Below are 27,248 nucleotides of genomic sequence, written 5' to 3' on the forward strand. Positions count from 1 at the left end.
TCCTAAATGTGCTCTATGGGTGCTGTATAACTGACCCTGTAAAACAACACATTATCTATCCAGTGTATGTGACAAAACCCTTTTTTCCTGGCTGCTAGATGGCACTGTTGACCCATCCACACAACACATTTATCTCAGATTCAGATTCTGCCTCCCTTGGTCGGTTGAATGTGCTCCAGGGTGGAGGTTGCCCTTAAAGTTAGGGTGAGACACTGGTGAGCTAACCCTGTTTCAATCATGTTGGGGGTTATAAACTGGTCAGCTCACCCTGTTTCAGATATGGTGGGGGTTATAAACAGGTAGGTAACCCTGTTTCAATCATGGGGTTTATAAACTGGTCAGTAACCCTGTTTCAATCATGTTGAGGTTATAAACTGGTCAGTAACCCTGTTTCAATCATGTTGGGGGTTATAAACTGGTCAGTAACCCTGTTTCAATCATGTTGGGGTTATAAACTGGTCAGTAACCCTGTTTCAAACATGTTGGGGGTTATAAACTGGTCAGCTCACTCTGTTTCAAATATGTTGGGGTTATAAACTGGTAGGTAACCCTGTTTCAATCATGTTGGGGGTTATAAACTGGTAAGCTCACCCCGTTTCAAATATGTTGGGGTTATAAACTGGTCAGCTCAAGGTCATTAAGTTAATTTGCATAATTAAAATGAGTGTTTTGTAATGGTCAGTTTGTTTATATTGGTCTGTCTCATTGATGCGAGGTCCAGGGATTACCTGTGTGTGTGTGTTAGTGACGTGATGAGCTCTAATCCACCTTAAACCCAGGGCCCAAAGAGGTTATCCATCAGTGTAATGTCAGTCCTCTCCTTCCTTCCTTTGGAGTGAAGCCTGTCAGTCCTCTCCTTCCTTCCTGTGGAGTGTAGCCTGTCAGTCCTCTCCTTCCTTCCTGTGGAGTGAAGCCTGTCAGTCCTCTCCTTCCTTCCTGTGGAGTGAAGCCTGTCAGTCCTCTCCTTCCTTCCTGTGGAGTGTAGCCTGTCAGTCCTCTCCTTCCTTCCTGTGGAGTGTAGCCTGTCAGTCCTCTCCTTCCTTCCTGTGGAGTGTAGCCTGTCAGTCCTCTCCTTCCTTCCTGTGGAGTGTAGCCTGTCAGTCCTCTCCTTCCTTCCTGTGGAGTGAAGCCTGTCAGTCCTCTCCTTCCTTCCTGTGGAGTGAAGCCTGTCAGTCCTCTCCTTCCTTCCTGTGGAGTGTAGCCTGTCAGTCCTCTCCTTCCTTCCTGTGGAGTGTAGCCTGTCAGTCCTCTCCTTCCTTCCTGTGGAGTGTAGCCTGTCAGTCCTCTTCTTCCTTCCTGTGGAGTGTAGCCTGTCAGTCTTCTCCTTCCTTCCCGTGGAGTGTAGCCTGTCAGTCCTCTCCTTCCTTCCTGTGGAGTGTAGCCTGTCAGTCTTCTCCTTCCTTCCTGTGGAGTGTAGCCTGTCAGTCCTCTCCTTCCTTCCTTCCTGTGGAGTGTAGCCTGAGCCTGTCAGTCCTCTCCTTCCTTCCTGTGGAGTGTAGCCTGTGTGTAATGTCAGTCCTCTCCTTCATTTCTGTGGAGTGTGTAATGTCAGTCCTCTCCTTCCTCCTGTGGAGTGTAGCCTGTCAGTCCTCTCCTTCCTTCCTGTGGAGTGTAGCCTGTCAGTCCTCTCCTTCCTTCCTGTGGAGTGTAGCCTGTCAGTCCTCTCCTTCCTTGCTGTGGAGTGTAGCCTGAGTGTGTAATGTCAGTCCTCTCCTTCCTTCCTGTGGAGTGTAGCCTGAGTGTGTAATGTCAGTCCTTTTAGTTTCTCCAGTCTAGTTTTGCAGTATGTATACAACTCCCACAATGTCCATCTACATTTTCAATAAATAACGTGTTTTTTTGTTGTTCTACAGTCATATTTTTTTATTGGCATTTTTTCCCACATTATTTTACAATGATCACAGTCTGGAAATGTGTGAACAAAAGAGTGGCACTATTGCAGAGTGGCAGGAAGCAGGGTATCCTCTCAGCTGGGAGTGTCCTACACACTGCTGGGTATGCTGTGGTGGCCATGTTACTTGTTCTAGATGATGATGATGATGTTCTATCTGCTGCGGGACACACGGGATACCCACGGGATACACAGGGCTACAGTACATCAAAAGGGAGTAAGACCGCTGAGCGGACATAACCAGAGGTTGATGAGCCAACCATCAATGAGTTGATATGAGTTGGTTTGAGCATGGGGCTGCTAAACCCTAGGTTGTGGGTTCAATTCCCCACATGGGACATGTGGGCTCACGTGACTTTAGAAATTACCATTACTGCTAATCTCGGTCAATGATAATGCAAAGTAACGTTGCATTGCAGGCGTGAGCCTGGCTGAAAAATGAGGTGTATCACCGGTTATGTTCCCAACACAGTTGCACATGGTACCTTATGGGAGTGTCTGGGAGGAAGATGACAGTGGTTTTGGATAAGGGACTTCTGACTTGTATGTTTGTTTTACTTTCGTTTAGCATGAAAAACAACAACATTAACTACAGAGTGTCTCACGTGGACAACACTGTCACACCACTAACACATGGCAGAAACAGCATGTAGTGGAGCATTGTCCTGCTCATGTAAAGCAATAGTAGTCGTGGTATCTGAGTAATGATGTAAATACAGTTTATATAAAAGAAGATGAGCAAGACGGAAACAGAGAACTGCACAGGTGAGCTAAAGCCATCTAAGAAGCACTGTATACTTTAGGAGGAGAGATAGAATGGGGGGTAGAGGAACAACTAGGAGGAGAGAGAATGGGGGGTAGAGGAACAACTAGGAGAGAGAGAGAATGGGGGTAGGGGAACAACTAGGAGGAGAGATAGAATGGAGGGTAGAGGAACAACTAGGAGGAGAGACAGAATGGAGGGTAGAGGAACAACTAGGAGGAGAGATAGAATGGAGGGTAGAGGAACAACTAGGAGGAGAGACAGAATGGAGGGTAGAGGAACAACTAGGAGGAGAGACAGAATGGAGGGTAGAGGAACAACTAGGAGGAGAGACAGAATGGAGGGTAGAGGAACAACTAGGAGGAGAGATAGAATGGAGGGTAGAGGAACAACTAGGAGGAGAGACAGAATGGAGGGTAGAGGAACAACTAGGAGGAGAGATAGAATGGGGGGTAGAGGAACAACTAGGAGGAGAGAGAATGGAGGGTAGAGGAACAACTAGGAGGAGAGAGAATGGGGGGTAGAGGAACAACTAGGAGGAGAGATAGAAATGGGGGTAGGGGAACAACTAGGAGGAGAGATAGAATGGGGGATAGGGGAACAACTAGGAGGAGAGATAGAATGGGGGTAGGGGAACAACTAGGAGGAGAGATAGAAATGGGGGTAGGGGAACAACTAGGAGGAGAGATAGAATGGGGGTAGGGGAACAACTAGGAGGAGAGAGAATGGGGGGTAGGGGAACAACTAGGAGGAGAGATAGAATGGGGGTAGGGGAACAACTAGGAGGAGAGAGAATGGGGGGTAGGGGAACAACTAGGAGGAGAGATAGAAAGGGGGGTAGGGGAACAACTAGGAGGAGAGAGAATGGGGGGTAGGGGAACAACTAGGAGGAGAGATAGAATGGGGGTAGGGGAACAACTAGGAGGAGAGATAGAATGGGGGGTAGGGGAACAACTAGGAGGAGAGAGAATGGGGGGTAGGGGAACAACTAGGAGGAGAGATAGAATGGGGGTAGGGGAACAACTAGGAGGAGAGATAGAATGGGGGGTAGGGGAACAACTAGGAGGAGAGATAGAATGGGGGGTAGGGGAACAACTAGGAGGAGAGATAGAATGGGGGTAGGGGAACAACTAGGAGGAGAGATAGAATGGGGGTAGGGGAACAACTAGGAGGAGAGATAGAATGGGGGTATGGGAACAACTAGGAGGAGAGATAGAATGGGGGTAGGGGAACAACTAGGAGGAGAGAGAATGGGGGGTAGGGGAACAACTAGGAGGAGAGAGAATGGGGGTAGGGAACAACTAGGAGGAGAGATAGAATGGAGGGTAGGGGAACAACTAGGAGGAGAGATAGAATGGGGGTAGGGAACAACTAGGAGGAGAGATAGAATGGGGGTAGGGGAACAACTAGGAGGAGAGAGAATGGGGGTAGGGGAACAACTAGGGAGAGAGAATGGGGTTAGGGAACAACTAGGAGGAGAGAGAATGGGGGTAGAGGAACAACTAGGAGGAGAGATAGAATGGGGGTAGGGAACAACTAGGAGGAGAGATAGAATGGGGGGTAGAGGAACAACTAGGAGGAGAGATAGAATGGGGGGTAGGGGAACAACTAGGAGGAGAGAGAATGGGGGGTAGGGGAACAACTAGGAGGAGAGAGAATGGGGGGTAGGGGAACAACTAGGAGGAGAGAGAATGGGGGGTAGGGGAACAACTAGGAGGAGAGACAGAATGGGGGTAGGGGAACAACTCGGAGGAGAGATAGAATGGGGGGTAGCGGAACAACTAGGAGGAGAGATAGAATGGAGGTAGAGGAACAACTTTAGGAACAGACAGAATGGGGGGTTGAAAGCATGTTGTCGCTGCAGCTTAGCCCAACATCTTTGTGGCACGCTGGTTGGCCTCGTCAATCCTGGTCTTGTTGGAATCAGCCTGAGGAGAGAGGGAGACGTTTGGGATGATGTGAAATGATACAAGCAATATCAATTGTAAGTAGACTGTCAACTCAGCACATGGCTGACCATCTCTGACACTGAAAATGTATTGATTGTCATCGTTATGATCGGGCACCTTGTCCATGATCCTGTCGATCTGCCGGTTCTGGGTGTCGATCTCGTTGCCCATGTCCAGGGCCATGTGACGCAGGTTACCGATGATACCGCCCACCTGCTCCAGGTTCTCATCCATCTCATTCTCCCGGGCGTCTTCAGTTACCCTGGAAACGCACATTGGATAGTCCATAAAACTGTCAGTAGATTTCGGCGTGGCAGAGGGAGTCCATATGCACACGTGCACACACGTGCACACCAACTCCTCACCTGCGGATGAACCCTCCACTGATGGCCATCTGTTCACGTTCGTCCACCACACGGGCCCCTGGCTGACTGTTAACCACTCCATCCTGGTTGGCCCCCCACGCCTGCCCTCCCCCCTTTATCCTGCAGGGACACATACCAGTCAGGAGGGGGGAGGGGAGGGGGAGGGGGGGGGTGGAAACTTTCATTTGATGTAATAGATCCATTATACGACACAAGTAATGTGTAATGACAGCACAGCAGCACAACAACACAGCATGCCAATGGTAGATATCTATCTCCCTATCTATATATCTATCTAAGGTTCATATATACAGTGGGGCAAAAAAGTATTTAGTCAGCCACCAATTGTGCAATTTCTCCCACTTAAAAAGATGAGAGAGGCCTGTAATTTTCATCATAGGTACACTTCAACTATGACAGACACAATGAGGGAAAAAAATCCTGAAAATCACATTGTAGGATTTTTAATGAATTTATTTGCAAATTATGGTTGAAAATAAATATTTGGTCATTAACAAAAGTTTATCTCAATACTTTGTTATATACCCTTTGTTGGCAATGACAGAGGTCAAACGTTTTCTGTAAGTCTTCACAAGGTTTTCACACACTGTTGCTGATATTTTGGCCCATTCCTCCATGCAGATCTCCTCTAGAGCAGTGATGGTTTGGGGCTGTTGCTGGGCAACACAGACTTTCAACTCCCTCCAAAGATTTTCTATGGGGTTGAGATCTGGAGACTGGCTAGGCCACTCCAGGACTTTGAAATGCTTCTTACGAAGCCACTCCTTCGTTGCCCCGGCGGTGTGTTTAGGATCATTGTCATGCTGAAAGACCCAGCCACGTTTCATCTTCAATGCCCTTGCTGATGGTAGGCTTTGTTACTTTGGTCCCAGCTCTCTGCAGGTCATTCACTAGGTCCCCCCGTGTGGTTCTGGGATTTTTGCTCACCGTTCTTGTGATAATTTTGACCCCACAGGATGAGATCTTGCGTGGAGCCCCAGATCGAGGGAGATTATCAGTGGTCTTGTATGTCTTCCATTTCCTAATAATTGCTCCCACAGTTGATTTCTTCAAACCAAGCTGCTTACCTATTGCAGATTCAGTCTTCCTAGCCTGGTGCAGGTCTACAATTTTGTTTCTGGTGTCCTTGACAGCTCTTTGGTCTTGGCCATAGTGGAGTTTGGACTGTGACTGTTTGAGGTTGTGGACAGGTGTCTTTTATACTGATAACAAGTTCAAACAGGTGCCATTAATACAGGTAACGAGTGGAGGACAGAGAAGCCTCTTAAAGAAGAAGTTACAGGTCTGTGAGAGCCAGAAATCTTGCTTGTTTGTAGGTGACCAAATACTTATTTTCCACCATAATTTGCGAATAAATTCATTAAAATTCCTACAATGTGATTTTCTGGATTTTTTTCTCATTCTGTCTGTCATAGTTGAAGTGTACCTATGATGAAAATTACAGGCCTCTCTCATCTTTTTAAGTGGGAGAACTTGCACAATTGGTGGCTGACTAAATACTTTTTTGCCCCACTGTATGTTTTATGTTATACAGTATATGTTAGATCTATCAATCAATAATTGATCCAAGTACTGATCAGTTCAGTTGTAGTGTATTTACTGTCTAAGTGGTGGATAGAAAGTGGTCCTTTATAGACCTGTAGATAGAAGAGACGGACACTAACAGGACATAAAGGAGACAACACAGACAGAAGCCGGCGGACAGACAGGGAGACAGGAGGACAAACACGCAGTAATGTGTGTAAAGGACACAATTATACTGAGTGCAAGAAACTCAGTATAATTGCAAAAAACATTAGGAACACTTGCTCTTTCCATGTCATAGACTGACCAGGTGAATCCCGGTGAAAGCTACGATCCCTTATTGATGTCTCTTATTAAATCCACTTCAATCAGTGTAGATGAAGGGGAGGAGACAGGTGGTTAAAGAAGGATTTTTAAGCCTTGAGACAAGTGAGACATGGATTGTGTATGTGTGCCATTCAGAGGGAGAATGGGCAAGACAAAATATTTAAGTGCTTTTGAACGGGGTCCGGTAGTAGGTGCCAGTCGCACCAGTTTGAGTCAAGAACTGCAACGCTGCTGGGTTTTTCCACGCTCAACATTTTTGTGTGTGTATCAAGAATGGTCCATCACCCAAAGGACATCTAGCCAACTGGACACAACTGTGGGAAGCACTGGAGTCAACATGGACCAGCGTCCCTGTGGAACGCTTTCAACACCTTGTACAGTCCATGGCCCCGATGAATTGAGGCTGTTCTGAGGACAAAAGGGGGCATCTGAATGTATACTCAGCGTAGACAGACAGACAGGAGGACAGACACCCTCTGGTTTTAGAGGGAAAATGTGATATGGTAAAGAACAGAAGAAGAGCACCATTCTAGGAAGTCCAGTTCGGTTGAACCTTATAGACATGTTTAACTACAGCACGTAATAATAGCTTTGAAAGAACGCCGCAGCCCGTCTGGTGTTCAACCTTCCCAAGTTCTCTCACGTCACCCCGCTCCTCCGCTCTCTCCACTGGCTTCCAGTTGAAGCTCGCATCCGCTACAAGACCATGGTGCTTGCCTACGGAGCTGTGAGGGGAACGGCACCTCAGTACCTCCAGGCTCTGATCAGGCCCTACACCCAAACAAGGGCACTGCGTTCATCCACCTCTGGCCTGCTCGCCTCCCTACCACTGAGGAAGTACAGTTCCCGCTCAGCCCAGTCAAAACTGTTCGCTGCTCTGGCCCCCCAATGGTGGAACAAACTCCCTCACGACGCCAGGACAGCGGAGTCAATCACCACCTTCCGGAGACACCTGAAACCCCACCTCTTCAAGGAATACCTAGGATAGGGTAAGTAATCCTTCTCACCCCCTAAAAGATTTAGATGCACTATTGTAAGTGGCTGTTCCACTGGATGTCATAAGGTGTATGCACCAACTTGTAAGTCGCTCTGGATAAGAGCGTCTGCTAAATTACTTAAATGTAAATGTAAATGAAATACAACTTTTGTGGGCTTCTAGATACTAGCGAGCAACACAAACAAATTTCACGCGAAATAACGTTAACTCAACATCCTGAAATGCATCCAGTTCCTTCTATTTCAACACACACATGAATCATGCACAACAACGTCGATCCGAGACCTATCATGTCAGGTACTACTTCTGAATTAATTATTTGAACACTTTACTTGAGAGGAAATCTTTAAATGTAAAGTTCAAGTTAGGTGCACAAATCTCAAAACAGACATTTTGACTGTTAGTTTGATTACAGTTTTTCCTCAAATCACGCCCAAGTAATTTTGGGATCTGTGTTGAAACATATCTAGTTTAAAGACCCTCGCTCACTTCGGACTCGTTGTGGAGTTTGATCTGTAGCCATTTCCTGTAATGATTGTGTTTTCGCTATCCATTGTAACTAATATTGTGTTTGTAGGCCTATATGTTGTAACCTAATTGAATCTATAACCGTATGTTATCCATTCATGCTTTTTTTATATGTACTATTGATGTTTGTAGACCGACGAGCAAAATCATGAAACAGTCAGCCAAGATTACAAACACCTGTGTCCTTCGAAACCCTATTTAAAACCTATATAAACCCTATTTAAAACCTATATAAACCCTATTTAAAACCTATATAAACCCTATATAAACCCTATATAAAACCTATATAAACCTTATATAAACCCTACATAAACCCCTATATAAACCTATATAAACCCAATTTAAAACCTATATAAACCCTATATAACCCTATATAAACCCTATATAAACCCTATATAAAGCCTATATAAACCTATATAAACCCTATTTAAACCCCTATATAAACCTATATAAACCATATATAAACCCTAAATAACCATATATAAACCCTATATAAAACTATATAAACCCGATATAAACCCTATATGAACCCCTATATAAACCTATATAAACCCTATATAAACCCTATTTAAAACCTATATAACCCTATATAAACCCTATATAAAACCTATATAAAACCCTATATAAACCTATATAAAACCCTATATAAACCTATATAAAACCCTATATAAACCCTATATAAACCTATATAAACCCTATATAAACCCTACATAAACCCTATTTAAAACCTATATAAACCCTATACAACCATATATAAACCCTATATAAAACCTATATAAACCTAAATAAACCCTATTTAAAATCTATATATAATCTATATAAACCCCTATATAAAACCTATATATAATCTATATAAAACCTATATAAAACCTATATAAAATCTATATAATCTATATAAAACCTATATAAACCCTAGATAAACCCTACATAAACCCCTATATAAACCCAATTTAAAACCTATATAAACCCTATATAACCCTATATAAACCCTATATAAACCCTATATAAACCCTATATAAACCTATATAAACCCTATTTAAACCCCTATATAAACCTATATAAACCATATATAAACCCTATATAACCATATATAAACCCTATATAACCATATATAAACCCTATATAAAACTATATAAACCCGATATAAACCCTATATGAACCCCTATATAAACCTATATAAACCCTATATAAACCCTATTTAAAACCTATATAACCCTATATTACATTTACATTTACATTTAAGTCATTTAGCAGACGCTCTTATCCAGAGCGACTTACAAATTGGTGCATACACCTTATGACCCTATATAAAACCTATATAAAACCCTATATAAACCTATATAAAACCCTATATAAACCTATATAAAACCCTATATAAACCCTATATAAACCTATATAAACCCTATATAAACCCTATATAAACCCTACATAAACCCTATTTAAAACCTATATAAACCCTATACAACCATATATAAACCCTATATAAAACCTATATAAACCTAAATAAACCCTATTTAAAATCTATATATAATCTATATAAACCCCTATATAAAACCTATATATAATCTATATAAAACATATATAAAACCTATATAAAATCTATATAAAACCCTATATAATCTATATAAAACCTATATAAAACCTATATAAACCCTGTATAAACCCTATATAAACCCTATATAAAACTATATAAACCCCTATATAAAACCCTATATAAACCCTATATAAACCCTATATAAACCCCTATATAAAACCTATATAAACCCTATTTAAACCCTATTTAAACCCTATATAAACCCCTATATAAACCTATATAAACCCTATTTAAAACCTATATAAACCCTATATAACCCTATATAAACCCGATATAAAACCTATATAAACCCTATATAAACCCTATATAAACCTATATAAACCCTATTTAAAACCTATATAAACCCTATATAACCCTATATAAACCCTATATAAAGTCTATATAAACCTTATATAAACCCTATATAAACCTTATATAAACCCTATATAAACCCTATATAAACCCCTATATAAACCTATATAAACCCTATTTAAACCTATATAAACCCTATATAAACCCTATATAACCCTATATAAACCCTACATAAACCCCTTTATGAACCTATATAAACCCTATTTAAAACCTATGTAAACACTATATAACCCTATATAAACCCTATATAAACCCTATATAAACCCTATATAAACCCCTATATAAACCTATATAAACCCTATATAAACCCGATATAAACCCTATTTAAAACCTATATAAACCCTATATAACCCTATATAAACCCTATATAAAACCTATATAAAACCCTATATAAACCTATATAAAACCCTATATGAACCTATATAAACCTATATAAAACCCTATATAAACCCTATATAAACCCTATATAAACCCTATATAACACTATATAAGCCCTATATAAAACCTATATAAACCTATATAAACCCTATATAAAACCTATTTAAAACATATATAAAACGTATATAAACCCTATATATAAGCCCTATATAAACCCTATATAAACCTATATAAAACCCTATATAAACCCTATATAAACTCTATATAAACCCTATATAAACCCATATAAAACCCTATATATAAGCCCTATATAAACCCTATATAAACCTATATAAAACCCTATATAAACCCTATATAAACCTATATAAAACCCTATATAAACATATATAAAACCCTATATAAACCCTATATAAATCTTATATAAACCCTATATAAAACATATATAAAACTTATATAAACCCTATATAAAACCCTATATAAAACCCAATATAAAACCCAATATAAAACCCTATATAAAACCCTATATAAACCTATATAAAACCCTATATATAAACCCTATATAAAACTATATAAAAACCTATATAACCCTAGATAAAACCCTATATAAACCCTATATAAACCCTATATAAACCTATATAAAACCCTATATAAACCCTATATAAATCTTATATAAACCCTATATAAAACCCTATATAAACCCTATATAAACCCTATATAAAACCCTATATAAAATCTATATAAACCCTATATAAACCCTATATAAACCCTATATAAAATCTATATAAAAAAACCTATATAAAACCTATATAAAACCCTATATAAGCCCTATATAAACCCTATATATAACCTATATAAAACCCTATATAAAACCTATATAAACCCTGTATAAAACCCTATATAAAACCCTATATAAACCCTATATAAAACCCTATATAAAACCTATATAAAACCATATATATAACCTATATAAAACCCTATATAAACCCTATATAAACCTATATAAAACCCTATATAAACCCTATATAAACCTTATATAAACCCTATATAAACCCCTATATAAACCTATATAAAACCCTATATAAACCCTATATAAACCTTATATAAACCCAATATAAAACCCTATATAAACCCTATATAAACCCTATATAAACCCTATATAAACCCCTATATAATGAGGGCACGTGATAGAGAACGACGGGGGACGGGGGAGAAGGAGAGAGAGGGAGAACAAAGGAAAGGAGACAAAAAGAGACTGTGACTAAAGAGACAGAGACATTGAACAGCACTACCAACCCAACACAGGCTAGATTCCAGGGCCTGTCACCACCGGTACCTACTTGGCAACACATGGACATAATTGGCCAAAGCTTTGCCTAGTCAGGTAGCCCAGTGGTTAGAGCGTTGGGCCAGTAACCGAAGGGTTGCTGGATCGAATCCTTGAGTTGACAAGGCAGTTAACTCACTGTTCCCCAGTAGGCTGTCATTGTAAATAAGAATTTGTTCTCAACTTACTTGCCTAGTTAAATAAACTTAAGTGTTTTGTTCAACGAATATTAACACATTTGTTTTCATCACAAGAGAACTGTGTGCAATTGTGTTAACTTTTTCCCGTAATCAGTAAACTACTGAATAAACTGTGACCTGGATACCTGCTGAAAGAAAAACTCAGGTAGGTGCGTGCGTGCGTGTGTGTGTGTGTGTGTGTGTGTGTGCGCGTGTGTGTGTGTGTGTCTGCCATGCATAGACAGTATGTTTGTGTATATGTACAAGCAACAGCAGTAATCAGGTCACGTTAAATCGTATTGTAGGCCTACTGCCTCATGTTGTAGCATTATGTAACATGCTGATACAAGTATGCCAAGTATGACTGTGATCATGTGAAGGAGAAAGTACAGTGGATTATCCCAACATGCATCTCTCTCTCTAAGTGCAGGAGGAAGCAGCATAGAAGGCCTTGGGTAAGGTCTGAAGTTCACACGCCATAGTGTTGTACTGGTCACCATGCACTCTACTTTAGGCATTAAAGCAGGCAAGTCGACAGGCAGGCAGACAAACAGACAGGTAGACAGGCGGCAGGCAGGCAGGCAGTAAGGTAGGCAGGTTGCACCTACTTGTTACAGGGACACGAACAAAGACCACAGAGAGACCCTAGATTGTTCAAATTCTTTTCTGCATCCTTCATGTCCTTATTGATCTGGTCCATCCCCTCCTCGATCCGCTCCAGTTGCTCTGATTGTCAACACAAGTCATTTATCCCCACAGAGAACGAGGGCACGTGACAGAGAACGGGGGAGAAGGAGAGAGAGGGAGAACAAAGGAAAGGAGACAAAAAGAGACTGTGACTAAAGAGACAGAGACATTGGACAGCACTACCAACCCAACACAGGCTAGATTCCAGGGCCTGTCACCACCGGTACCTACTTGGCAACACATGGACATAATTGGCCAAAGCTTTGCCTAGTCAGGTAGCCCAGTGGTTAGAGTGTTGGGCCAGTAACCGAAGGGTTGCTGGATCGAATCCTTGAGTTGACAAGGCAGTTAACTCACTGTTCCCCAGTAGGCTGTCATTGTAAATAAGAATTTGTTCTCAACTGACTTGCCTAGTTAAATAAAGGTTCAATTTCAAAAAAAAATATCTATATATTTCTCGGCCTCCTTCAAGTCTTGATGAACCTTGTTCATGCCATCTTCAAACCAATCCAGTTGTTCTGGTAACAACAAAGGAAATGAGAGCAGTGAAATGAATCTGATTGGCTCTTGTGATGATTGAGGTCTAAGTGACAGCCTATCAAACACAACCATAATGCAATGCCTTATGGAGCCACACTGACACACTCACAGCCAGTGCAGTGAGAGAGAAAGATTGTCACAGATATACAATGAAGAACACATAAAGGCTGGATTCCAAGACAAAATAACCTCCCTCATTGGGCACCTCTTCTGCTAGTGTAACAGTATAATTTTAAACCGGGCGCGAACCAGGGACCTTCTGCACACATCTACAACAGTCACCCACGAAGCATCGTTACCCATCGCTCCACGAAAGCCGCGGCCCTTGCAGAGCAAGGGGAACTACTACTTCAAGGTCTCAGAGCAAGTGACGTAACCGATTGAAACGCTATTTAGCGCTCACCGCTAACTAAACTAGCCGTTTCACATCCGTTACACTAGGGCCTAGGGAAAGGAGCACACCTATGATCACACGATGTTGAAAATACCTGTTCTTATTTTAACCCACTTTTGTATTGGAAACCAGCCAGTGGTGATAGAGAGAGAGAGAGAGAGGTGATAGACAGAGAGAAACAGAATGAGAGTGAAGGAGGACAGTAGATGAAGTAAACAACTGTTGTGAAGCAGTGGATAAGGTGAAAAGCATTATGGGACATGTAGTAACATGCAAGCAGAATGTTTGAATGTAAGTTGGGTACAAACAGTGATGACAGTCCATTCATCCCAAGAGGTTGCCCTAAACCACTGAAACAGGGTCAAATATTGATTAATTCCCTCAACCACTGATACAGGGTCAGATATTGATTAATTCCCTCAACCACGGAAACAGGGTCAGATATTGGTTCATTCCCTAAACCACGGAAACAGGGTCAGATATTGATTCATTCCCTAAATGAGTTAGTATTGCGTAGTGGTTTGGTTAGTATTGCGAATACTCTGATCCTAGACCTGTAGTTACGGTCATTATCTACCTGGAGTGGGTCCAGGGAGAAGGGAGTGGTCTGGAGTATAGGTAAGGGTAAGGGAATTCATGGCCGTGGTGTCTTGCTTGTTCACGTGTGAACATTTGTAAAATCTAATGGTTTGTGGCGAAAAAAATTCACAATGTTTGTAGACAGATACACTCGTCTCTGGTCATGGCTAGCCACTGTACAATGTTGTTATCCTCACTGACCTCTCTGTTGCCCCTGACAACACTACCCCCACAGATAATTAGCCTCCCCAGGTAATCCCAGGGATCACGGGGGATTGGATAAGAGGTGGAATGTGACAGAGAGAGAGAGCATGAGAGAAATCTTATCATCATAGCTCAGTTGGGTGACTCTCTCTGCTTACAGCATGCCTTTTACACACTGAATATGGTGTAATTGCAGACCACAATTCAGGGCGTTTCTTTATGTGGGTGTTCCCTGATATCAGGAAACACCCATTGATACATGCCATTGGTCAGTTCCAGTGTTATGAGCCTGAGGGTTGCTCGACACAGAGGATTTGTTCACATAGCAGGTTAGGATAACTAACGTGTCAGGTTAGGACAATGAACGTGGTAGGTTAGGAGACTGAGGTTAAGGTTAGGAAAAGGGTTAGGGTTAGGCTTAGCTACAATGCTACAGTTGTCAGCAACTGTTGTCCCCGACGTGAAAGAAACTGCCATGGACCAATGGAGAGTACCAATGGGTGTAACGCGATATCAGAAAGCACCTCTAATTGCGGTCTGCAATTACACACTTCTCTACACAATCAGAGCGTGAAAGACTGCCCTTGACTGACCAATGGGAACACTTGGGTTAACAGTAGTGTAGCCAATCAGATTACTCCTGAAGCCACTCCACGACTGCTGTTTCCAAGGAGCTCTCATGCATTACCACAAGACACATACATGACTGATCACCCCCCTGTGTGTGTGTGTGTGTGTGTGTGTGTGTGTGTGTGTGTGTGTGTGTGTGTGTGTGTGTGTGTGTGTGTGTGTGTGTGTGTGTGTGTGTGTGTGTGTGTGTGTGTGTGTGTGTGTGTGTGTGTGTGTGTGTGTGTGTGTGTCTTGAGGTGTGTGAGTGTAGATGTGTGTGTGTGTGTGTGTGTTAGTGAGTATATGCCTGTTGTGGTGGGGGAGGGTAATGGTGGACTGATGTTCAGATAGACAGAACTTGTAGAGCGTTTTTTAGATGGTAATATAATCTCAGTATTGCAGCGAGCAGGAAGTCAGCAACATTCCTCAGGAAGCAAAGCACTGAATGTTGCAGATAGAAATACCACCGATAGAGTGAATATGATCGTTTGATCTATTTATATATTTCTGTTGAAACAATCCAGTAAGTCCAATTGAACACAGGAGTGGATGTGAATGCTTTATATTTGCCTATTGCTACACCTCACTAACATCATTCTATACCTCACTAACATCATTCTATACCTCACTGACATTATTCTTTCCCTCACTGACATTATTATATATCTCACTGACATTATTCTATACCTCACTGACATTATTCTACACCTCACTGACATCATTCTATACCTCACTGACATTATTCTATACCTCACTGACATTATTCTATACCTCATTGACATTATTCTATACCTCACTGACATTATTCTATACCTCACTGACATCATTCTATACCTCACTGACATTATTCTATACCTCACTGACATTATTCTATACCTCACTGACATTATTATATATCTCACTGACATTATTCTATACCTCACTGACATTATTCTACACCTCACTGACATCATTCTATACCTCACTGACATTATTCTATACCTCACTGACATTATTCTATACCTCACTGACATTATTCTATACCTCACTGACATTATTCTATACCTCACTGACATTATTCTATACCTCACTGACATTATTCTATACCTCACTGACATTATTCTATACCTCACTGACATTATTCTATACCTCACTGACATTATTATATACCTCACTGACATTATTCTATACCTCACTGACATTATTATATATCTCACTGACATTATTCTATACCTCACTGACATTATTCTACACCTCACTGACATCATTCTATACCTCACTGACATTATTCTATACCTCACTGACATTATTCTATACCTCATTGACATTATTCTATACCTCACTGACATTATTCTATACCTCATTGACATTATTCTACACCTCACTGACATCATTCTATACCTCACTGACATTATTCTATACCTCACTGACATTATTCTATACCTCACTGACATTATTATATATCTCACTGACATTATTCTATACCTCACTGACATTATTCTACACCTCACTGACATCATTCTATACCTCATTGACATTATTCTATACCTCACTGACATTATTCTACACCTCATTGACCTTATTCTACACCTCACTGACATCATTCTATACCTCATTGACATTATTCTATACCTCACTGACATTATTCTATACCTCACTGACATTATTCTACACCTTACTGACATTATTCTATACATCACTGACATTATTCTACACCTCATTGACCTTATTCTACACCTCACTGACATCATTCTATACCTCATTGACATTATTCTACACCTTACTGACATTATTCTATACCTCACTGACATTATTCTACACCTTACTGACATTATTCTATACCTCACTGACATTATTCTATACCTCACTGACATTATTCTATACCTCACTGACATTATTCTACACCTTACTGACATTATTCTATACCTCACTGACATTATTCTACACCTTACTGACATTATTCTATACCTCACTGACATTATTCTATACCTCACTGACATTATTCTATACCTCACTGACATTATTCTACACCTCACTGACATTATTCTATACCTCACTGACATTATTCTACACCTCATTGACATTATTGTGTAGCTCATTGACATTATTATGTAGCTCACTGACATTATTCTATACCTCATTGACATTATTCTATACCTCATTGACATTATTCTATACCTCACTGGCATTATTCTACACCTCATTGACCTTATTCTACACCTCACTGACATCATTCTATACCTCGTTGACATTATTCTATACCTCACTGACATTATTCTACACCTCATTGACCTTATTCTACACCTCACTGACATCATTCTATACCTCACTGACATTATTATATACCTCACTGACATTATTCTACACCTCACTGACATCATTCTATACCTCACTGACATTATTATATAGCTCACTGACATTATTCTATACCTCACTGACATTATTCTATAGCTCATTGACATTATTCTACACCTCACTGACATCATTCTATACCTCACTGACATTATTATATAGCTCACTGACATTATTCTATACCTCACTGACATTATTCTATAGCTGATGGACATTATTCTATACCTCACTGACATTATTCTATACCTCACTGACATTATTCTATACCTCACTGACATTATTCTACACCTCACTGACATGACTCTATACCTCACTGACATGACTCTATACCTCACTGACATTATTCTATACCTCACTGACATTATTCTATACCTCACTGACATTATTCTACACCTCATTGACATTATTCTATACCTCACTGACATTATTCTATACCTCATTGACATTATTCTATACCTCATTGACATTATTCTATACCTCACTGACATTATTCTATACCTCACTGACATTATTCTATACCTCACTGACATTATTCTACACCTCACTGACATTATTCTATACCTCACTGACATTATTCTATACCTCATTGACATTATTCTATACCTCAGTGACATTATTCTATACCTCATTGACATTATTCTATACCTCATTGACATTATTCTATACCTCACTGACATTATTCTATACCTCATTGACATTATTCTATACCTCACTGACATTATTCTATACCTCACTGACATTATTCTATACCTCACTGACATTATTCTATACCTCATTGACATTATTCTATAGCTCACTGACATTATTCTACACCTTACTGACATTATTCTACACCTTACTGACATTATTCTATACCTCACTGACATTATTCTATACCTCACTGACATTATTCTATACCTCATTGACATTATTCTATACCTCATTGACATTATTCTATACCTCATTGACATTATTCTATACCTTACTGACATTATTCTACACCTTACTGACATTATTCTATACCTCACTGACATTATTCTATACCTCACTGACATTATTCTATACCTCATTGACATTATTCTATACCTCACTGACATTATTCTATACCTCACTGACATTATTCTACACCTTACTGACATTATTCTATACCTCACTGACATTATTCTACACCTCACTGACATTATTCTATACCTCATTGACATTATTCTATAGCTCATTGACATTATTCTATACCTCACTGACATTATTCTATACCTCACTGACATTATTCTATACCTCATTGACATTATTCTACACCTCACTGACATCATTCTATACCTCACTGACATTATTCTATACCTCACTGACATTATTCTATACCTCACTGACATTATTCTATACCTCACTGACATTATTCTATACCTCACTGACATTATTCTATACCTCACTGACATTATTCTATACCTCACTGACATTATTCTATACCTCACTGACATTATTCTATACCTCACTGACATTATTCTATACCTCACTGACATTATTCTATACCTCACTGACATTATTCTATACCTCACTGACATTATTCTACACCTTACTGACATTATTCTATACCTCACTGACATTATTCTATACCTCACTGACATTATTCTACACCTCACTGACATTATTCTATACCTCATTGACATTATTCTATACCTCACTGACATTATTCTACACCTCACTGACATTATTCTATACCTCATTGACATTATTCTACACCTTATTGACATTATTCTATACCTCACTGACATTATTCTATACCTCACTGACATTATTCTATACCTCACTGACATTATTCTACACCTCATTGACATTATTCTATACCTCATTGACATTATTCTATACCTCACTGACATTATTCTATACCTCACTGACATTATTCTATACCTCACTGACATTATTCTATACCTCACTGACATTATTCTATACCTCACTGACATTATTCTATACCTCACTGACATTATTCTATACCTCACTGACATTATTCTATACATCACTGACATTCAGTGCTCTGATGCTTCTCAAGGACTGTCTTTCTCACTGCCAGGAAACCATGTGATGTCCATTCAAATGAGGAGGTCTAATCTTTATTTATTTTTTATTTATTTCACCTTTATTTAACCAGGTAGGCAAGTTGAGAACAAGTTCTCATTTACAATTGCGACCTGGCCAAGATAAGGCAAAGCAGTTCGACACATACAATGACACAGAGTTACACATGGAGTAAAACAAACATACAGTCAATAATACAGTATAAACAAGTCTATATACGATGTGAGCAAATGAGGTGAGATAAGGGAGGTAAAGGCAAAAAAAGGCCATGGTGGCAAAGTAAATACAATATAGCAAGTAAAACACTGGAATGGTAGATTTGCAGTGGAAGAATAAAAATAATAAAAATAAATAAATAAATAAATAAATAAAATAAATACAGTAGGGAACGAGGTAGTTGTTTGGGCTAAATTATAGGTGGGCTATTTACAGATGCAGTAATCTGTGAGCTGCTCTGACAGTTGGTGCTTAAAGCTAGTGAGGGACATAAGTGTTTCCAGTTTCAGAGATTTTTGTAGTTTGTTCCAGTCATTGGCAGCAGAGAACTGGAAGGAGAGGCGGCCAAAGAAAGAATTGGTTTTGGGGGTGACCAGAGAGATATACCTGCTGGAGCACGTGCTACAGGTGGGTGATGCTATGGTGACCAGCAAGCTGAGATAAGGGGGGACTTTACCTAGCAGGGTCTTGTAGATGACATGGAGCCAGTGGGTTTGGCGATGAGTATGAAGCAAGGGCCAGCCAACGAGAGTGTACAGGTCGTAATGGTGGATAGTATATGGGGCTTTGGTGACAAAACGGATTGCACTGTGATAGACTGCATCCAATTTGTTGAGTAGGGTATTGGAGGCTATTTTGAAAATGACATCGCCAAAGTCGAGGATTGGAAGGATGGTCAGTTTTACAAGGGTAAGTTTGGCAGCATGAGTGAAGGATGCTTTGTTGCGAAATAGGATGCCAATTCTAGATTTAACTTTGGATTGGAGATGTTTGATGTGGGTCTGGAAGGAGAGTTTACAGTCTAACCAGACACCTAGGTATTTGTAGTTGTCCACGTATTCTAAGTCAGAGCCGTCCAGAGTAGTGATGTTGGACAGGCGGGCAGGTGCAGGTAGCGATTGGTTGAAGAGCATGCATTTAGTTTTACTTGTATTTAAGAGCAATTGGAGGCCACGGAAGGAGAGTTGTATGGCATTGAAGCTTGCCTGGAGGGTTGTTAACACAGTGTCCAAAGAAGGGCCAGAAGTATACAGAATGGTGTCGTCTGCGTAGAGGTGGATCAGAGAATCACCAGCAGCAAGAGCGACATTATTGATGTATACAGAGAAGAGAGTCAGTCCAAGAATTGAACCCTGTGGCACCCCCATAGAGACTGCCAGAGGTCCGGACACCAGACCCTCCGATTTGACACACTGAACTCTATCAGAGAAGTAGTTTGTGAACCAGGCGAGGCAATCATTTGAGAAACCAAGGCTGTCGAGTCTGCGATGAGGATGTGGTGATTGACAGAGTCGAAAGCCTTGGCCAGATCAATGAATACGGCTGCACAGTAATGTTTCTTATCGATGGCGGTTAAGATATCGTTTAGGACCTTGAGCGTGGCTGAGGTGCACCCATGACCAGCTCTGAAACCAGATTGCATAGCAGAGAAGGTATGGTGAGATTCGAAATGGTCGGTAATCTGTTTGTTGACTTGGCTTTCAAAGACCTTAGAAAGGCAGGGTAGGATAGATATAGGTCTGTAGCAGTTTGGGTCAAGAATAGACTTGAAGAGATGTTGTCCATTCAACTGAGAAAGTCTATTTAGTTGAACTTCTCAGTCTGCTGCATATTCTGAATGGCAGCTACTGAGGTCTGTTTCTGGTTAGGCTGCTTCTCCTGGCTAACCAACCAATACTATCAAGCTGCTTCTCCTGGCTAACCAACCAGTACTATCAAGCTGCTTCTCCTGGCTAACCAACCAGTACTATCAAGCTGCTTCTCCTGGCTAACCAACCAGTACTATCAAGCTGCTTCTCCCACCTAACCAACCAGTACAATCAAGCTGCTTCTCCCACCTAACCAACCAGTACTATCAAGCTGCTTCTCCCACCTAACCAACCAGTACTATCAAGCTGCTTCTCCTGGCTAACCAACCAGTACTATCAAGCTGCTTCTCCTGGCTAACCAACCAGTACTATCAAGCTGCTTCTCCTGGCTAACCAACCAGTACTATCAAGCTGCTTCTCCTGGGTAACCAACCAGTACTATCAAGCTGCTTCTCCTGGCTAACCAACCAGTACTATCAAGCTGCTTCTCCCACCTAACCAACCAGTACTATCAAGCTGCTTCTCCTGGCTAACCAACCAGTACTATCAAGCTGCTTCTCCTGGCTAACCAACCAGTACAATCAAGCTGCTTCTCCCACCTAACCAACCAGTACAATCAAGCTGCTTCTCCCACCTAACCAACCAGTACTATCAAGCTGCTTCTCCTGGCTAACCAACCAGTACTATCAAGCTGATTCTCCTGGCTAACCAACCAGTACTATCAAGCTGCTTCTCCTGGCTAACCAACCAGTACTATCAAGCTGCTTCTCCTGGCTAACCAACCAGTACTATCAAGCTGCTTCTCCTGGCTAACCAACCAGTACTATCAAGCTGATTCTCCTGGCTAACCAACCAGTACTATCAAGCTGCTTCTCCTGGCTAACCAACCAGTACTATCAAGCTGCTTCTCCTGGCTAACCAACCAGTACTACCAAGCTGCTTCTCCCACCTAACCAACCAGTACTATCAAGCTGCTTCTCCCACCTAACCAACCAGTACTATCAAGCTGCTTCTCCTGGCTAACCAACCAGTACTATCAAGCTGCTTCTCCCACCTAACCAACCAGTACAATCAAGCTACTTCTCCCACCTAACCAACCAGTACAATCAAGCTACTTCTCCCACCTAACCAACCAGTACTATCAAGCTTCCACAAGGATCCATTTCCTTAACCAAAGCCTAAATTCAGGGATTCTACAAATGTGTCCTCTTTGAGTGGAAGTAAATTGAGATGTTTTGTCACTACTACTAGTATAACGGATCAGTGTGTCCTCTCAGTAAAGAGGATGTGCTATCAATCAACAGCTTTCTTCACCTCAATACTACAGGTCATTATTACTGTTTACTGAAAAAATGTACTATACCTCTTATAAAGATACAAGACAGCAAACAGTTCATACACTATACACTATATACAGTATTATAGAAATAACAGAACTACAAAACCATGGTGCTTTTGACTTTCTGACTATACTTCGGGAAAGTATTCAGACCCCTTGATCTTTTCTACATGTTGTTGGGTTACAGCCTTATTCTATAATTGATTCAATAGACCCCCAACCCCCGCCATCTATCGACACACAATACAACATAATGACAAAGCAAAAACAGGTTTTTAGAATTTTTTGCAAATGTATACAAATGAAATAAACTGAAATATCACATTTACATTAGTATTAAGACCCTTTATTTAGTACTTTGTTGAAGCACCTTTGTCAGCGATTACAGCCTTGAGTCTTCTTGGGTTTGACGCTACAAGCCTGGCACACCTGTATTTGGGGAGTTTCTCCCATTCTTCTCTGCAGAACCTCTCAAGCTCTGTCAAGTTGCATAGGGAGCACATCTGCACAGCTATTTTCAGGTCTCTCCAGAGATGTTTGATTTGATTCAAGTCCGGGCTCTGGCTGGGCCACTCAAGGACATTCAGAGACTTGTCCCAAAGCCACTCCTGCGTTGTCTTGGTTGTATGCTTAGGGACGTTGTCCTGTGGGAAGGTGAACCTTCGCCCCAGTCTGAGGTCCTGAGCGCTCTGGAGCAGGTGTTCATCAAGGATCTCTCTGTACTTTTCTCCGTTCATCTTTCCTTCGATCCCGACTAGTCTTCCACTCCCTGAAGCTGAAAAACATCCCCACAGCATGATGCTGCCACCACTATGCTTCACCGTAGGGATGGTGCAAGGTTTCCTCCAGACGTGACGCTTGGCATTCAGGGCAAAGAGTCCAATCTTGGTTTCATGAGACCAGGGAATCTTTTTAGGGGCCTTTTGGCAAACTCCAAGCGTGCTGTCGTGCCTTTTACTGTGGAGTGGCCACTATCATAAAGGCCTGATTGGTGGAGTGCTGCAGAGATGGTTGTCCTTCTGGAAGGTTCTCCCATCTCCACAGAGGAACTCTGAAGCTCTGTCAGACTAATCATCGGGTTTTATGCCACCTCCCTGACCAAGGCCCTTCTCCCCCGATTGCTCAGTTTGACTGGGCGGCCAGCACTAAGAAGAGTCTTGGTTCCAAATATCTTCCATTTAAGAATGATGGAGGCCACTGTGTTCTTGGGGACCTTCAATCCGGTCTCGGAGTCCTCTGACATCGTGGCTTGGTTTTTGCTCTGACATGCACTGTCAACTGTGGGACCTTATATAGACAGGTGTGTGCCTTTCCAAATCATGTCTAATCAATTGCATTTACCACAGGTGGACTCCAACCAAGTTGTAGAAACATCTCAAGGATGATCAATGGAAACAGGATGCACCTTAGCGCAATTTTGAGTCTCATAGCAAAGAGTCTGAATACTTATGTAAATAAGGTATCTGTTTGTTTGTTTTTTTACTTGTTTTGGCTTTGTCATTAAGGTTTATTGTGTGTAGATTGATGAGAATGAGTTGTTTTTAAAATCCATTTTAGAATAAGGCTGTAACATAACACAATGTGGATAAAGTTAAGGGGTTCTGAATACTTTCCGAACTGTTTTTCCTAAAATCCCGATTTAGAAGATTCCCGGAATAAGGAGAGAATATTAAGCAGGAATTCCGTAATCCTCCAACCAGGATTTCTGGGAAACCTGGGATATTTGGGAAAGTGAACAGAATTTTTGAGTGTAATATTGTGTCTCTATAGGAACTTACCTCCCTGCTCATCCAGCATAACCAGAGTCCTGATACCAGCATCTTTACTCTACAGACCCCGGGTCAGAAAGACAGGGAAGAAGAGAGGGGAAGAAGAGAGGGGAAGAAGAGAGGGGAAGAAGAGAGGGGAAGGAAGAGAGGAAGAGAAGAAGAGGTGAGATAAAACAGGAAGAAGAGAGGGGAAGGAAGAGAAGAAGAGATGAGATAAAACAGGAAGAAGAGAGGGGAAGGAAGAGAGGAAGAGATGAGATAAAACAGGAAGAAGAGAGGGGAAGGAAGAGAGGAAGAGAAGAAGAGGTGAGATAAAACAGGAAGAAGAGAGGGGAAGAAGAGAGGGGAAGGAAGAGAAGAAGAGGTGAGATAAAACAGGAAGAAGAGAGGGGAAGGAAGAGAGGAAGAGAAGAAGAGGTGAGATAAAACAGGAAGAAGAGAGGGGAAGAAGAGAGGGGAAGGAAGAGAAGAAGAGGTGAGATAAAACAGGAAGAAGAGAGGGGAAGGAAGAGAGGAAGAGAAGAAGAGGTGAGATAAAACAGGAAGAAGAGAGGGGAAGAAGAGAGGGGAAGGAAGAGAAGAAGAGGTGAGATAAAACAGGAAGAAGAGAGGGGAAGAAGAGAGGGGAAGGAAGAGAAGAAGAGGTGAGATAAAACAGGAAGAAGAGAGGGGAAGGAAGAGAGGAAGAGAAGAAGAGGTGAGATAAAACAGGAAGAAGAGAGGGGAAGAAGAGAGGGGAAGGAAGAGAAGAAGAGGTGAGATAAAACAGGAAGAAGAGAGGGGAAGGAAGAGAGGAAGAGAAGAAGATGTGAGATAAAACAGGAAGAAGAGAGGGGAAGGAAGAGAGGAAGAGAAGAAGATGTGAGATAAAACAGGAAGAAGAGAGGGGAAGGAAGAGAAGAAGAGATGAGATAAAACAGGAAGAAGAGAGGGAAGAAGAGAGGGGAAGGAAGAGAGGAAGAGATGAGATAAAACAGGAAGAAGAGAGGGGAAGGAAGAGAGGAAGAGATGAGATAAAACAGGAAGAAGAGAGGGGAAGAAGAGAGGGGAAGGAAGAGAAGAAGAGGTGAGATAAAACAGGAAGAAGAGAGGGGAAGAAGAGAGGGGAAGGAAGAGAAGAAGAGGTGAGATAAAACAGGAAGAAGAGAGGGGAAGGAAGAGAGGAAGAGAAGAAGATGTGAGATAAAACAGGAAGAAGAGAGGGAAGAAGAGAGGGGAAGGAAGAGAAGAAGAGGTGAGATAAAACAGGAAGAAGAGAGGGGAAGGAAGAGAGGAAGAGAAGAAGAGGTGAGATAAAACAGGAAGAAGAGAGGGGAAGGAAGAGAGGAAGAGATGAGATAAAACAGGAAGAAGAGAGGGGAAGGAAGAGAGGAAGAGAAGAAGAGAGGAAGAGAAGAAGAGGTGAGATAAAACAGGAAGAAGAGAGGGGAAGGAAGAGAAGAAGAGATGAGATAAAACAGGAAGAAGAGAGGGGAAGGAAGAGAGGAAGAGATGAGATAAAACAGGAAGAAGAGAGGGGAAGGAAGAGAGGAAGAGAAGAAGAGAGGAAGAGAAGAAGAGGTGAGATAAAACAGGAAGAAGAGAGGGGAAGAAGAGAGGGGAAGGAAGAGAAGAAGAGGTGAGATAAAACAGGAAGAAGAGAGGGGAAGGAAGAGAGGAAGAGAAGAAGAGGTGAGATAAAACAGGAAGAAGAGAGGGGAAGAAGAGAGGGGAAGGAAGAGAAGAAGAGGTGAGATAAAACAGGAAGAAGAGAGGGGAAGGAAGAGAAGAAGAGATGAGATAAAACAAGAAGAAGAGAGGGGAAGGAAGAGAGGAAGAGAAGAAGAGGTGAGATAAAACAGGAAGAAGAGAGGGGAAGGAAGAGAAGAAGAGATGAGATAAAACAAGAAGAAGAGAGGGGAAGGAAGAGAGGAAGAGAAGAAGAGGTGAGATAAAACAGGAAGAAGAGAGGGGAAGGAAGAGAAGAAGATGTGAGATAAAACAGGAAGAAGAGAGGGGAAGGAAGAGAGGAAGAGAAGAAGAGGTGAGATAAAACAGGAAGAAGAGAGGGGAAGAAGAGAGGGGAAGGAAGAGAAGAAGATGTGAGATAAAACAGGAAGAAGAGAGGGGAAGGAAGAGAGGAAGAGAAGAAGAGGTGAGATAAAACAGGAAGAAGAGAGGGGAAGAAGAGAGGGGAAGGAAGAGAAGAAGATGTGAGATAAAACAGGAAGAAGAGAGGGGAAGGAAGAGAGGAAGAGAAGAAGAGGTGAGATAAAACAGGAAGAAGAGAGGGGAAGAAGAGAGGGGAAGGAAGAGAAGAAGATGTGAGATAAAACAGGAAGAAGAGAGGGGAAGAAGAGAGGGGAAGGAAGAGAAGAAGATGTGAGATAAAACAGGAAGAAGAGAGGGGAAGAAGAGAGGGGAAGGAAGAGAAGAAGATGTGAGATAAAACAGGAAGAAGAGAGGGGAAGGAAGAGAAGAAGATGTGAGATAAAACAGGAAGAAGAGAGGGGAAGGAAGAGAGGAAGAGAAGAAGATGTGAGATAAAACAGGAAGAAGAGAGGGGAAGGAAGAGAAGAAGATGTGAGATAAAACAGGAAGAAGAGAGGGGAAGGAAGAGAGGAAGAGAAGAAGATGTGAGATAAAACAGGAAGAAGAGAGGGGAAGGAAGAGAGGAAGAGAAGAAGAGGTGAGATAAAACAGTTCAGTGTGAGCAGAAGAGAAATATAATATATATATTATCATCATTATTATTAAATGGAGGGACACTGA

At 41.3% G+C, this 27,248-nt stretch overlaps 1 protein-coding gene across 2 annotated transcripts in view; it reads right to left on the reverse strand.

The window, feature by feature from the left end:
• Positions 1–4,185: 4,185 nt before the first annotated feature.
• The window catches only part of LOC118373716 (synaptosomal-associated protein 25-B-like), a 103,121-nt gene continuing 80,058 nt past the window's right edge, over positions 4,186–27,248 (reverse strand). The window contains exons 4-9 of one of the 2 annotated variants that reach the window (XM_052485800.1): positions 24,507–24,555; positions 12,800–12,917; positions 4,969–5,088; positions 4,721–4,865; positions 4,497–4,582; positions 4,186–4,382 (exon numbers count right to left, since the gene is read on the reverse strand). In XM_052485800.1, coding sequence (XP_052341760.1) covers positions 4,520–4,582; positions 4,721–4,865; positions 4,969–5,088; positions 12,800–12,917; positions 24,507–24,555 — 495 coding nt within the window. In that variant the 3' untranslated portion in view covers positions 4,186–4,382; positions 4,497–4,519. Of the gene's footprint in view, positions 4,383–4,488; positions 4,583–4,720; positions 4,866–4,968; positions 5,089–12,799; positions 12,918–24,506; positions 24,556–27,248 lie in introns of those variants that run through there. The other variant, XM_052485801.1, reaches the window with a different exon arrangement.

The sequence above is a fragment of the Oncorhynchus keta genome, chromosome 29, assembly GCF_023373465.1.
Source record: "Oncorhynchus keta strain PuntledgeMale-10-30-2019 chromosome 29, Oket_V2, whole genome shotgun sequence".
Classification (NCBI taxonomy): Eukaryota; Metazoa; Chordata; class Actinopteri; order Salmoniformes; family Salmonidae; genus Oncorhynchus; species Oncorhynchus keta.